The 15,110-nt window shown below is 40.8% G+C and overlaps 1 protein-coding gene across 1 annotated transcript in view; it reads right to left on the bottom strand.

Moving 5' to 3' along the window:
- Positions 1–10,964, bottom strand: part of pa2g4a (proliferation-associated 2G4, a) — a 34,646-nt gene extending 23,682 nt beyond the window's left edge. Inside the window, exons 1-3 of the mRNA XM_059955930.1 lie at positions 10,823–10,964; positions 2,148–2,276; positions 551–656 (exon numbers count right to left, since the gene is read on the bottom strand). Of these exons, the coding sequence (XP_059811913.1) occupies positions 551–656; positions 2,148–2,276; positions 10,823–10,907 (320 nt within the window). The 5' untranslated portion in view covers positions 10,908–10,964. The remainder of the gene's footprint in view (positions 1–550; positions 657–2,147; positions 2,277–10,822) is intronic.
- Between the last annotated feature and the right edge of the window lie 4,146 nt (positions 10,965–15,110).

Raw genomic sequence — 15,110 nt, 5'->3', positions numbered from 1 at the left:
TATCTCCCACTCCTTCAGTTCTATGCTGAAATGCCATAGTGAATAAATCATATGCTAAAGTTCTGGAGTAAAATTTGAACCCAAAACGTTTGATACAGGATGCATGATAAGTTGACATTAAAAGGATAGTATGTACGATTTCAATTGAGAAAGTTCTGAACAATGCACAGCTAGATTTCTGTACAGAAATTTCATTGGAAGTTTTTGATGCTTTCTAAAAATCACATTTAACAGGCCAACATCTAACACAAAAATGTGACTTTAGAAAAAAAAATAGACAAGCATTATTGGCCATCTTTAATTACCCTTGAACGGAGTAATTTGCTAGGCCAGAGGCTGTTTAAAACTAAAACAACCATGAGTCTGGGTTCACTGTGCAAGAATAGTTTTCTGCTCTGACATTTGTCTGAGGGGAAAAAAAAACAGTATTTTATTCCCTGCTGAAGACACTACAAACTTTACAGTTTTCTGTCAATTGACAAAACTATTTTTTTTGAGAGACCCTACATATCAAATCTAAGATAGCATTCCAGTTTGAAAATATACTTACATTTTAACAAGGTCTTCCTCTTTCAGGACGTAGTCAGGGTCACTCTTAAGAGGAGAGTAGTGGCAGACACAGTTGTTCACTGATATACACGTGGGAAAGGCAATTCCTTTAAAGGAACACAAGCCATTTACTTACAAAAAGACTACTATTGTTAATGTTCAGTCAACTTCATACAGGAAGCGTAAACTAAATAGAAAGCACTAGGCTTCTGAATTTGTTCTAGAACAGGGCTACTGATTCATTGTGGCAACACAGGATCCTTCTGCCTCACCAAACAGATTACAAACTGGATACAAAATTGGTCCTTTTGGCCAACCCTGATGCCAATTTATGCTAATCTCATTTGTTCACATTAGGACCATATCCTCTACGCTTTTCCTCTCTGAGTACCTATCCAAAAGCCTTTTTAAATGTCGTAATTGTATGACATTCATACATGAGGCCCTCAGCCCCATCCATTCCAACGGCTACAAAGTTAGATGGGAGTGTCTGGCTGGAAGTCTGCAACAAGTGTTGAATTGCAGGTATCAGTGTTGAGACCTTTGTTATTGTTTACCAGTGACCTGAAAGAGAGTACAAGTGGTATGATACTAATCTGAAGAAGTCATAAATGTTTGAGTCGTAGATAGCAGAAGTCTGTTAAGGGTTAGAGTTATGAGCAGCGATTACGTAATCTTGGTTTATTTACATTGGAATGAATGAGGCTGAGGGGTGACCTGAGAAAGCCCAGAATTCTTTACCTCGGGCAGGGGAACCTAAAGCTAGAAGGTGTGAGTTTAAGGTGAGGGGGAGAAGTTTTCCCCACACAGAGGGTGGTGGCTATGTGGAATGAACTGCTAGAGGAGGAAGTGGAGGAAAATACAATTACAACACTTAAAAAAGGTTTTGGACAGGTGCTCAGAGGAAAAGCGTAGAGGATATGGTCCTAATGTGAACAAATGAGATTAGCATAAATTGGCATCAGGGTTGGCCAAAAGGGCCCGTTTCTGTGTTGTACTTTTCAGATTCTCTATTCAAGGTCAGCAACAGGATACAATACAATCACGACAACTATAGCCAGGACCAGAAGTTTCCCTTAACACACAAGCTGGCATTGTTATCACTTTCACTCTCATAACTACATCTATTTATAGTAAGGTTAAAAAGTACAGGCATTTACACAACTAACACTATGAAGATTAGTTTTTGGAGCAAATTTAACCACCACAGCTTAGCATTGTTATAAAACAAATGTGTAGGCTCCACCACTCTGATGGCTGAGTATTACAAATACCTTGATCATTCATATTATTGTCAAAACAACTTGTATTATGCATGACAGTCCAGCAAGCCTCACAATTCAAGGAGCAAGGACTAAACTATGGGGAGATGACAGGTCTGAATTAGTCTCACTAGTGTGCAATTTACACAATTGTAACAACAGCTTAACTTCATTTGTTGCAATTTTCTAAATCTTCTACTTCAATATTTATAAAAGATTTGCTTTAGAGCAGAAGTTCCTGAAGCTATTAACACAAAACCACAACAACCTCAAAGTGATCCTTTCTCTCAAGCAATGTGCACTTTAAAAGTAAACTCAGGATCAAGTGTCTCTTACCCTTTTTCATTTCTTTCTCCTTTTTGAAGATTTTCCCCGTTTCCTCCATGATCATTTCATCTCCTTTCTCACACAGGCTTACAACAGACACACCCACCCTTGCTGCATCCACCACCATCTTCAAAACACCTGCAAAGGGACACAATGCATTAACAGCAGCAACATTTGAGCACGATTCATTAATGCCAAGTCTACTAATTCAGTAGAACCTATAGAAATAACACCTGGGGATCAGGATCTGGCCTCTCAAATAATATTATCCAATTCTACCAAGAAACCAGGCATGGAAAGCAGAAACCAATAAAACAAGTTGGTAAGAATCTTACCTTTGCAGTAACTTCATGACTAATAGCAGCACTGCTACAGCCACAGAATGTAAACGTTTTTTTAAAAAAATATTGGTCAATTCTTGTCTGAAACACTGCTGACAGACAGAAGGACTGGTGAGTAGCTATTGTTGTTCCATTATTCAAGAAGGGAAAGACAGACAATCTTGGAAACTATAGGCCATTGAGTCTCATGTCAGTGGTAGGGAAGTTACTGGACAGGATTCCTAAGGATAGGATTCATGAAACCACAGCCTAATTAGCCACAGTCAGCATGACTTTGTGCGGGGCAAGTTGTGTCTTACTAACTTGAGTTTTTTGATGAGATGATAAGTATGATTGATGAAGGTAGAGCTGTGGATGTTGTCTACATGGATTTTAATAAGGTGTTTGACAAGGTTCCTCATGGGAGGCTCATGCAGAAAATTTAGATACATGGGATCCATAGTTAATGGCCCATTTAGATTCAGAAAGGGCTTGCCATAGAGATGGGGTATTGGTCGATGGGACTTATTCTGGCTGGAGATCTATGACTCATGGTGTTCTGGGATCCGTATTGTAACCTCGGCTGTTCATGATACGTGCAAGAAACCTGGATGAAAACGTAGATGGGTGGGTTAGTAAGTTTGCAGATGACACAAAGACTGGTGGTATCCCGGATAGCATAAATTACTGGTGAAGGATACAGTGGGATATGGATCAGTTGCAGATATGGGTGGGGAAGTGGTAGATAGAGATTAACACAACCAAATGTGAAGTGTTGTGCTTTGGGAGATCAAATGTAAAAAGACAGTACACTGTTAATGGAAAAACCTTTAACAGTGTTGATGTGCAGAAAGATCCATAGCTCTCTGAAAGTGATTACACAGACCGACAAGCTGATAAAAGGTGGCATATGGCTTGTTTGCCTTTGTTAATCAATGAATTGAACTCAAGACTTGGGAAGTTATGCTGCAGATTTACAAAACTGTCAGTTTTATTTTAGAGTACTGCATGCAGTTCTGGTCACCTTATGCGAAGGATGTTGAGGCTTTGGAGGGGTACAAAAGCGGTTTACCAGGACGCTGCCTGGTTTAGAGGGCATGTGCTATAAGGAGAGGTCTGACAGAATTGGAAGATGAGAGGTAGAGACAGAGAAGACAGCAGTATCTTTTATTCCCCCCTCACGGTTGAAATGTCTAATACCACAGACCATGCAGTTAAAAGTGAGAGGTGCTATATTCAAGGGAGATGTGCAGGGTACTTCTTCTTTTATACACAGAGTGGTGGGTGCCTGGAATGTACTGCCTTAGGTGGTGCTGGAGGCAAATATGAAAGGGGCAATTAACAGACTCTTAGATAGGCATGTGAGTGCAGGAAACTAAAGGATGTGGACAACGTACAGGCAGAAGGGATTAGTTTTGTTCAGCATTTGATTATTAATTTAGTTTGGCACAACATTGTGGACCAAACGGCCTGTTCCCCTGCTATACTAGTTTATGTTAAATGTTTAAAGAGGTCTTACAATGTAGATATGCTGAGAGGTAAAATAAAGATTGCACTCCCTCTCTAAAATAAATCACAACCCAGCCATCAAGAATTTGCAACTTCCGTTCTATTGATGAGAAAGTGCTTAGGTAGCAGCCGCACTGCCTCAAAAAAGGCCTGTTCACTGCCATTTCAGGAATGACTCAAAAGGGAGAAGGTTTTACATACATCTTAAAATCTAAAAGTATAAAGTGTGGTTCCTATAATAGCTGAGATGCAGCCACAAAGAGCTTGGCAACTAGGAGCAAATGACAAAGGAATTGGAGAAAGGGCAAGCTATGCAGATTGTAAAAGTCAAAAATAAGCTACACAATTTAAAGTCAAACTATACTTCCCATTTCATTCAACTCTCAATTTAAAAAAACAGGCTGGATTAGTTCAATCAATTAGTTTTTCTCAAAAGCACCTTTGGAGGTCTTCCTCCACTTACAAAATAAACCAAGGGAATAACAAACAGTCTGATTAGATTTACCCTACTTTTATTATTTAAGGCATAACAGGTTACTTTTCCTTATTCCTGTGTATTTTGGCCATACTACACTGGTACAGCTTAACTAGGAATATGACTAGCTGTGGAACACAAACATTCAGCACTTCACTAAACCCACAGAAATTTGCTATGTCCAGTGCAATCTCGTGAATTAAATTGGCTGAAGACTGACATTTAGAAATAGGCTGAACAGATCATGAATTTGGCAATTCTGTCTGAATAACGTTGCTAACACTTTAGCCTAATCTTTCCAAGCTTGGAATCTGCCATCATTAAAAATGGGGATGCTTATGAAGCCAACTCCTCCAGCTAATGGCTTGAGAGCACATTACTATTCAATGCTTTTGACTGCTGCACCTGGCAATGATATGGGGGGGGGGGGGGGCAATCCATTAGAGTCTTTAGTTAATAGCAAGACATTTCAGAAATGTATTTCTACAACAGCAAATTATTCCAAGCATAATAGCAGCAACTGTTCCTTGGTTATAGAACACCATGCAAGCCAGCATCTTAACAATGCAAGTGCAATAGTAGACTTGCAGTCTGCTAGCAGAGTTGAAGTTTAAATGCTGGTTTTGTGCCAGTTACTGCGCTGCTTCGACCAAACAAAGCCAAACCAAAGCAAGATGATCCCCATGACACAGTTACACACCAAAGTCAAAGTCAGACAGCAGAATTGCTGCCTCATTAGCTGTAGTAAATACTGATAGGATGGAAAGAGAAAAGCACGACTGGTTAAAAAAAAATTACAGCCTCAAGATAACTGTTTTACTTTTGTTATCTGTAAGTATCTAGCAATCATGAGGATAATGGATCCAGACTGCCCAGTATCCCACTTTCTTGATCTCGGCAACTGATTTAAAGCTCACTCAAAGGAATGAAATCAAATTTAAATCCAGCACCATCCTGCTCAGTTCTCAAACCACTCCCTAACTGGATTTCTTACACAGGAGGAGGAACTGACCAGTCACCCACTTTCTGATTGGTATCTTGCAACCAGAGTGAAGGAGGAGACATCTTTCAAAAACGTCAAGACTTTCCACTTACACCATCCCTTCCAATTACTACACAAGTGTGACTAGGATGTGCCAGACATACTTCTAGTTCATGATTATGCCAGTACAGTAATCAATCATCACTTACACCACAAGTAAGGGTTACAGCAGGTGCAACTTCAAATAGACAAGGGCATCAAGGCAACTCCTCAAAACCTAACCCCGAACCAAAATTAACAGACAATTTGGTAAAATAGGGACAGACCCAAGACTATAGCAAAAGGCAAATCACATAAACTTTGTTTCAGTCATGCTTGAGATTGCATGTTAATTTACTAATGATCATGCAAATAACGATCTTCTCAATAGATTCACTGGGCACTCAATACTGGGGATGCTGGCCTGGGAGAGGATAATGATACTGGTTTTCTTATTTCAGTGAATCAAGAATTTTGCCAGGACTGTACTAGTGTATCTTTCTGGTACAGAAAGGTGACTACGAGGTAGTTCAGGTCTCAGATGCATACAAGAGGAGGGCTCATTGCCATCCAGCAGGGAATTAGTTTGACAAATGCGAGGACTTGACCTTCAACTGTAAAAAGACATGCTAGTACATTGAAAGGAGTGCTGAAGTTCTTTTGGATTTATCACCTTTCTTGAAAGTGGTCACAATTACAGTATCTGAGGTCCTCTGTTAAATTTCCTTCTCTGCTGAGAATGGCAAGATTGCAGATTCATCACCAGCTAGAGTTTTCTACCAAGGGCTCTAAGCTGCAAAACATGTACCCCCACATACAGGTTAAGAGCAAGACCATGGAAAACGTGGACCACTTTCCAACTCTCAGGAGCCACCTTTTGTTAAAGGCACAAATAGATGCGGGTGCTGAAGTCACTGGAATGGAAAACCACAATCTTCTGATTCAAAGATTCCATTCTACTCTCTGCTCATTACTAAAGAACATGTACAATTGAAATATCATACAATCACCTAACCACGTGCGCTTAGTATTGAATTGGAACACGTGTTATGTGATTAAACTCCAATGTTCATTCCTAAATATCACTCAATAGCAACTCCAACCCATTAAGGTTGTACTTTTACAACTTTAAGTAGTGAGCAATGAAGAAGGGTTAGTTAGCAATCTTGTAGTGCAAGGCCCCTTGGGTAAGAGTGACCATAATATGGTGGAATTCTTCATTAAGATGGAGAGTGACATAGTTAATTCCGAAACAAAGGTTCTGAACTTAAAGAAGGCTAACTTTGAAGGTATGAGATGTGAATTAGCTAAGATAGACTGACAAATGATAATTAAAGGGTTGACGGTGGATATACAATGGCAAGCATTTAAAGATCGCATGGATGAACTACAACAATTGTTCATCCCAGTTTGGCAAAAGAATAAACCAGGGAAGGTAGTGCACCCATGGCTGACAAGGGAAATTAGGGATAGTATCAAGTCCAAAGAAGAAACACATAAATTAGCAAAAAAAAGCAGCACACCTGAGGACTAGGAGAAATTCAGAGACCAGCAAGGACGACAAAGGGCTTAATTAGGAAAGGGAAAAAAGATTATGAGAGAAAGCTGGCAGGGAACATAAAAACTGACTGTAAAAGCTTTTATAGATACGTGAAAAGAAAAAGATTGGTCAAGACAAATGTAGGTCCTTTACAGTCAGAAACAGGTGAATTGATCATAGGGAACAAAGACATGGCAGACCAATTGAATAACTACTTTGGTTCTGTCTTCACGAAGGAGGACATAAATAATCTTCCGGAAAGAGTAAGGGACCGAGGGTCTAGTGAGATGGAGGAATTGAGGGAAATACATGTTAGTAGGGAAGTGGTGTTTGGTAAACTGAAGGGATTAAAGGCAGATAAATCCCCAGGGCCAGATGGTCTGCATCCCAGAGTGCTTAAGGAAGTAGCCCAAGAAATAGTGGATGCATTAGTGATAATTTTTCAAAACTCCTTAGATTCTGGATTAGTTCCTGAGGATTGGAGGATGGCTAATATAACCCCACTTTTTAAAAAAGGAGGAAGAGAAACCGGGGTATTATAGACCGGTTAGTCTGACATCGGTGGTGGGGAAAATGCTAGAGTCGGTTATCAAAGATGTGATGATAACAGCACATCTGGAAAGAGGTGAAATCATCGGACAAAGTCAGCATGGATTTGTGAAGGAAAATCATGTCTGACGAATCTTATAGAAACTTTTGAAGATGTAACTAGTAAAGTGGATAGGGGAGAGCCAGTGGATGTGGTATATTTAGATTTTCAAAAGGCTTTTGACAAGGTCCCACACAGGAGATTAGTGTGCAAACTTAAAGCACACGGTATTGGGGGTATGGTATTGATGTGGATAGAGAATTGGTTGGCAGACAGGAAGCAAAGAGTGGGAGTAAACGGGACCTTTTCAGAATGACAGGCAGTGACTAGTGGGGTACTGCAAAGCTCAGTGCTGGGACCCCAGTTGTTTACAATATATATTAATGATCTAGACGAGGGAATTAAATGCAGCATCTCCAAGTTTGCGGATGACATGAAGCTGGGTGGTGGTGTTAGCTGTGAGGAGGATGCTAAGAGGATGCAGGGTGACTTGGATAGGTTAGGTGAGCGGGCAAATTCATGGCAGATGCAATTTAATGTGGATAAATGTGAGGTTATTTTGCCAATTTTCCTGATGCACGGTAGATTCCAAATTTTGGTAGCCTTTCACTATCTGGCCCAAGAGGTGGCAGAAAAGAGACTGCAGATGCTGGAAATCTGTTTCAATATACAGAAAATTTGGGAGGAACTTTGGATCAGGCAGTGACGTTTTGGGCAAAGACACTTCATCAAGGCTGCTTAAGTACTGATGAAATATCTCAACCCGAAACATTGATTGTTCATTCCCCCCCACCCCCACAAGAGTGCTGCCTGACCTGCTGAGTTCCTCCAGCATTTTGTGTGTGCTGGCCCAAGGTGAGATAGGACACTAACCACTAGTCAGGAGAGCTGGGGAGGTGCTGGAGAGAATGTATGCTTAAGCAAGACCAAACTTGTCCTAAATTCCACTTGGTCATGAAGATGTGACAAAAAGGAAGTTTCCTGCTTTCTTCTATAAACAAATGAAAAACAGTTAACCAAAGCCAAAGTCTTGATCAGTAACATCGACTGTACTTCCCCCCCCCCCCCCCCACACCCATAGATGCTGCCTGGCCTGCTGAGTTCCTCCAGCATTGTGTGTGTGTTGCTTAGATTTCCATCATCTGCAGATATTCTCCTGCTTTAATCAGTATGTTTCAATTACAGAATGTACTGGAAAGGAAAAGATTTCTGTTTACTTAACATCTTTCACAATATCAAGACAGCCTGAAATTTTTTAGCCAATGAAATTCTGTTCTTGTAATTAGAAAACAAGCAGTCAACTTGGCCACAGTGAGCACTGACCAAACAATCCATTTTTCCTGACAATGCTGCGAGATAGGACACCAAGAACAACTCTCAACTCTTCTTCAAAATAGAGCCTCAAGACCTTTTTAAAATTAAACATACATCCCCAGAGAGCAAATTGCAATCAATCTAATGCTTCATTTAAAGAACAGCATGTCCCATACAAATAGCTGCAATGGGATCATTCTACTGTAGTTTTAAACTAATGATTTTTCCCTGAAAACTGCTGGTGGAATAAATTTCCAGGCACCCTACCTAACTCAGCAGCCAGATTGAGATACAACATCTGACAATAACTAACTTGCCAATTTGATGAGCCCCTGCCTGTAACATCCATGCACAGATGCTTTCAGATTCAGAATCTTGATGCTTTCTGCTTGCAAACAGGAGACTCCTTTCTTCTGATTTAGACACAGACAACTATAATCTTGTTTCAACACTTCTAGCAAGATTAGCAAAATGGAGACTGAGTGCCAAACCTAGGCACTCTCTGTGAAGTAACTCTTTCATGGGAATCCAGCTCAAACCAATATTGTGAACCTCCTAAAGGCTTAAGTTTCCCATTCAGATAATATGGCCAAATTAACTATGAACGTCAGAAGGAACATCAAGGAAAAAAAATTCTAGTAAAATTAATAGACTTACTGAACTGCAAACCTCAAAAACATAGCCTAGGAAAAAAAATGAAAAGCTTTTCTGACAGCACAACTTGAGTGTGGTTAGTGATTTTTCTGTTCTGTTTTGTGCAGAAAGCATTACTTTTGCAAGCAGGGTGTTTATTGGCAGCAAGGCAATAAGGCTCATAATTAAATAATGAATTTTGACCAATTTTGCAATAATTGATTATAGACAATTTATGACTCTATACAATAAACTTCCATCTCCACATGCTAAATAGGAACCTTGTCAAAGCTCAATATACAATGTTAACTCGCAAACCTCTGCACAAGTTCTGAAACTACACTGCATAGTTTAAAATTTAAAAAAAACACACAGCAGACATCTGCAGAAAGAGAAACAGGTCAAATATGCTGCCTGTACAGCTGAGCTTTCCCCAGATATTCTGTTTTTATTTCAGATTTTTATGTGTAATTTAAACCTAGTTGGGACAATTCCACGGATAAGTGTCAAATCTTACTAGCGACATACATCTTGTTTAAAAATAGATTTTTCCTTATAAAACAAGTCGCATTCATCTACCCTCAACACAGAATAAACTATGTGCCATTAAGGTTAATCGGGAGCCTATGCTGAGTTCATGATCTGAGACGGCCACAAAGGCTTAGGATTAATCACCTCCTTCTGCCAACGACTTGGTAAATCCCAGATCGGATCGCACACGATAACCATATGTTCTAATAGCCATTACCATACCCAATCAAGTCTCCACAAGGGAAAGTGGAGCTATGGCCCAAAAAGGAATCAAATGTCTGCAGCAGTAAATACAACTGAAACATATTTAGGAGGAAGAATTCCTATCTGTCCACAAACGCTACAATGTTGTCTAAGAAGCACGAAATGTAGAAGTGCAGTGAGAAATTATTGCAGTATATACTTGCGGGAAGAGAATAAGCGCGCTGAATGCTGACAGCCGCCAGACTCAGGCTCTTCGGCCCATCGCCTCGTGGCGATACATCTCGAGAAACGGACACTTCCGAGGAATCTTTCTCAGCCACTGTGCCCTAACAGGGAAGAACGAGGTTAGGACCGAGCACAAGGTGGCTCAGAGAGGTAGGGAAGGAGAGAGGTAGCCCCATTGCCAAGGCCCGTTCGCTCCCCACGTGCCCCACATGGTAGCACAGCGGTTATCTCAAATACCACATCCGAAGGCAGCACCTGTTGCTTTAGGTCCCGTCTGCTCACCCAAGAGCCGCCTTATTCCCCAGCTCAACCCCCGGACTCACGATTCGCGATGTCACCGCCCATCTTGTACTTGGTGACCACCAGGTCCTCAGCGATCGTCTGCTCCTGGCTCTCATCGTCCGACATCTTTCCCTCCTGTTACCCACATTCCCCCGCGGGCGCCGCGTCCTCCCCGTCACCAGCCAGCTTGTGTGCCGCGGGTTTTTGTGGAGATTGTAGTTCGACTGCAGCATTCACAATGTTAGTGACAGAAAATGTAAACTACAACCCCCAGAAGGTACTGGGATACAGCACGCATGCGGACTGGAGCGTTCTGCCACACCGACCATTCACTGATTTTTTTTGGTGTGTTGTTTTGTGGGAGTGAAGTGCTACGTTCCTTCCCGCCCGCCCAACACCATGTGGCGGAGTGGAATAAGTAACAAACCGTTAGAGGGACTTACACATTAAAAGGGTTTGCGTATCAGTTGGCCACGCTTATTACTAAATCCTCAAATTGACAGTTAACACAGAGTAGCGCTACACCAGAAAAGTGGGTCTTTTTTAAATATTCAGATATAAATTGGAAACTACAAGTTATGAATTAAGAAAAATCCTGCGTTTTGACAGTGTCATTCAGAAGTACTCAAAGTGCTCTCCAGTCGATTAGGTACCTTTGAAGTGCAGATTTTGTTGGTTATGAGCGAACATGCACAATTGTACCCACCAAGATCCCATAAACAGCAGTGTGGTGACCTAAATAATGTGTGTTGAGAGGATGTTTCCATTAATAGGCAAGTCTAGGAATCCATGAATACAGCCTCAGAATAAAGGGACATATGTTGAAAACTGAGACAAGGAGGAATTTCTTCAGCTAGGATGGTATGAAATTTGTTACCATAGAGGGCTGTGGAGGCCAAATCATTGGGTATATTTAGAAACATAGAAAATAGGTGCAGGAATAGGCCATTGGGCCCTTTGAGCCTGCACCGCCATTCAGTATGATCATGGCTGATCATCCAACAGAACCCTGTACCTGCTTTCTCTCCATACCCCCTGATCCTTTTAGCCACAAGGGCCATATCTAACAAAGCAGAGAATAATCAATAAAAGGGTTAAGAAGGAGAATGAGAGGAGACATGATAGAGGTATACAAGATATTAAGAGGAATAGATAGAGTGGACAGCCAGCGCCTCTTCCCCCAGGGCACCACTGCTCAATACAAGAGGACATGGCTTTAAGGTAAGGGGAGGGAAGTTCAAGGGGGATATTAGAGAAAGGTTTTTTACTCAGAGAGTGGTTGGTGTGTGGAATGCACTGCCTGAGTCAGTAGTGGAGGTAGATACACTAGTGAAATTTAAGAGACTACTAGACAGGTATATGGAAGAAGTTAAGGTGGAGGGTTATATGGGAGGCAGGGTTTAAGGGTCGGCACAACATTGTGGGCCAAAGAGCCTGTACTGTGCTGTATTGTTCTATGATACAGGGAGAATAGGATTATAAAAAAATCAGCTGGTGGAGAAGACTCGATGGGCTGAATGGCCTAATTCTGGTCTTATAATTTATGGTCAAATAAATATAGTTCTGAATAGCAATTTCTAATCTGAAAGATATTGAACAGGTTACACCTCAACATGACCAGGGCCTTGCAGGACTTCATCTAATGCTGGAGAGAATCTAAAATTGGCTTGACAGAAGGATGAAACAAAAGAAAAGCAAAAGTAAGAAATGTGTTAAACAAAATAGGCAATAAATACATGGGCAAGTATGAAATAGGTTAAGAGTTAAGGAAAATGTTAAAAGGTCAAATTTAAAAGTAGTATATTTTCTTGCAAATTGCATTTGGCAACTGGGTGACTGAATTAATATTACAAATAGTTGTAAATAGTGATCTAATTACTATTACAGAAGCATGGCTCCAGGATGGCCAAACTTGGAATTTAAATATTACAGGGTATTTGACACTTAAGGACCAGTATGAAGGAAAAGGAGCAATGAGATCTGTTAATAAGGGATGGCATCATGATGTTGGCTCAGCAGACGGTAACATAGAATCAGTTTAGATAGAGCCAAAACAAAGCGGGGAGCAGGAAACATTGGTGGGAGTTGTTTATAGGCCTCTAAACAGTAGTCGTGATGAAGTGAGCTCCATAAATGAGGAAATTAGAGATGTATATTTCAGCAATATATGAACCATGGTTAAAAAAAGCTAATCTTTAGGGAATGAATTCCAGAAATATAAAGCAGAATGGATTTCTGGATCAATCTGTTGAGGAACCAACTTGGAAACTGATTATTTTACATGTAACACTGTACAGAAAGAAAGGGTTAATTGTACAGAGGTGCCCCCCCCCCCATTCCAAAGAAAGTGACGGAATTTTACGTGAAGTTGGGAAAGTGATTCGGATTGACAGCAGAATCTTCAATCTAACCTGAAGGTTGGCTATGGTAGATTAGGAAACTACATGAACGATGGGTTGCATTTAAGTCAATAAAACAGCATTTGCAGCAAATACACAGACTTTAAGGCATGTCAGCAAAAATTAATTATAGAGTCATCGAGCACTACAGCTGTGGTTTAATACACAGCAAAGATTCCAGAATTGGTTCAGAAGTCAGTGCCATTTGTTTCAGAATAGATTGGCATTAGAGGATTGGTGTAGAATTGTTTTTTTATAGTATTTTTCTTGTATTTGAACTTTACTGTGCTTGTTTATAATTTTTTATAAAAATCACCTATAAATGTGTAATTGTTCTAGTAATTTTAGTATAACTGCATTTTCTGGAAGCTTCTCGGTTTTTCTGTAGCAGGAGTCACACCAGTTGAATCTGGCTATTTCATAGGTTACATCTTATCAATGTAATCTGCCTCATCCCGAGTTAGAATATTAAACGACTACAATTTTTTAAAAACACAAAATGCTGGCAGAACTCAGCAGGCCAGACAGCATCTATGGAAGGAGGTAGTGACGACGTTTCGGGCTGAAACCCTTCATCAGGGGTTTTTAACCTGATGAAGCATTTCAGCCCGAAACGTCATCACTACCTTTTCCCATAGATGCCGCCTGGCCTGCTGAGTTCTGCCAGCATTTTGTGTTTTTATTTATTTCCAGCATCTGCAGATTCACTCATGTTGCCTTTGACTACAATTTTTTTCCCCTCCTTTCTCTGTTCTTAATAAAATGGTCATGACCACCAAATTTCATGCCCCATTCTCTACTCCCAAAGCGCCTCTGGATCAATAGGTGCAGCACAGTAACATAGTGGTTAGTACAACACTTTATGGTACAGGCAACCCAGGTTCAGTTCCCACTGCTGCCAATAAGGAGTTTGAATGCTCTCCTCCTGACCATGAGGGTATGCTCTGGTTTCCTCCCACAGTACAAAGACATACTGGTTAATTGGTCCTTGTAAATTGTCCCATGATTAGGCTAGGATTAAATTGGGGGTTTGCTGGGTGGCACTTTACCTTCATTTAAAAAAAAATCACCAGATCCAACATCAGCTGGAAGCACTCTGACTCACAAACCAAGAGATCATGGGCCCAGGATCAGCTATCATAGAACTCTTCAGTTCAGTACTGGTTGTGGCCATTTGTACTCAACAGTCCTCAGTTCTCTGCCTCAGTCTGCATTACATCCAATGGCCACTTTATTAGGTATACCAAATAGGTATGTTCATGGTCTTCTACTGCTATTAACCCATCCACTTCAAGACTCGACATGGTGTTCATTCAGAGATGATCTTCTGCACTCCACTGTTGTAACAGGTGGTTATTTGAGTTCCTGTTACCTTAAACTACTCTGGTCATTCTCTGGTCTCACTTATTAACAAGGGTTTTCTCCATCACTCACTGAATGTTTTTGTTTCCACACCATTCTCTGTGAACTCCAGAGACTGTTGTGCTTGAAAATCCCAGGAGATCAGCATTTTCTGAGATACTCAAGCCACCAACAATCATTCCACAGTCAAAGTCACTTGCATCATATTTATTTTCCCATTCTGATGTTCAGTCAAAACAACTGAATCCATTGACTATATTTGCATGCTTTTATGCATTGAGTTGCTGCCACATGATTGGCTGATTAGATATTTGCATTAATGAGCAGCTGCACAGGTACCTGTGAGTGTACCAGTGTACAGGTACCAGTGACCATTGAGTGTATAATGAGCGGTGGAGTCCTCCATCATGGTTATTGCCAAGGCTCACAAATGAAGAATGAGCAAAAGAGCACAGTAGTGCAACGCTATTACAGCGCCAGTAACCCGAGTTCAGTCACTGTCACTTTCCTCCAGGTGCTCCACTTTCCACCCACATCCCAAAGATGTGGGTGTCAGTAGGTTAATTGG

Source organism: Hypanus sabinus, chromosome X1 (assembly GCF_030144855.1).
Source record: "Hypanus sabinus isolate sHypSab1 chromosome X1, sHypSab1.hap1, whole genome shotgun sequence".
Taxonomy (NCBI): domain Eukaryota; kingdom Metazoa; phylum Chordata; class Chondrichthyes; order Myliobatiformes; family Dasyatidae; genus Hypanus; species Hypanus sabinus.
Note: the sequence above shows the minus strand (reverse complement) of the source record. Positions and strands in the feature narration are given on the sequence as shown.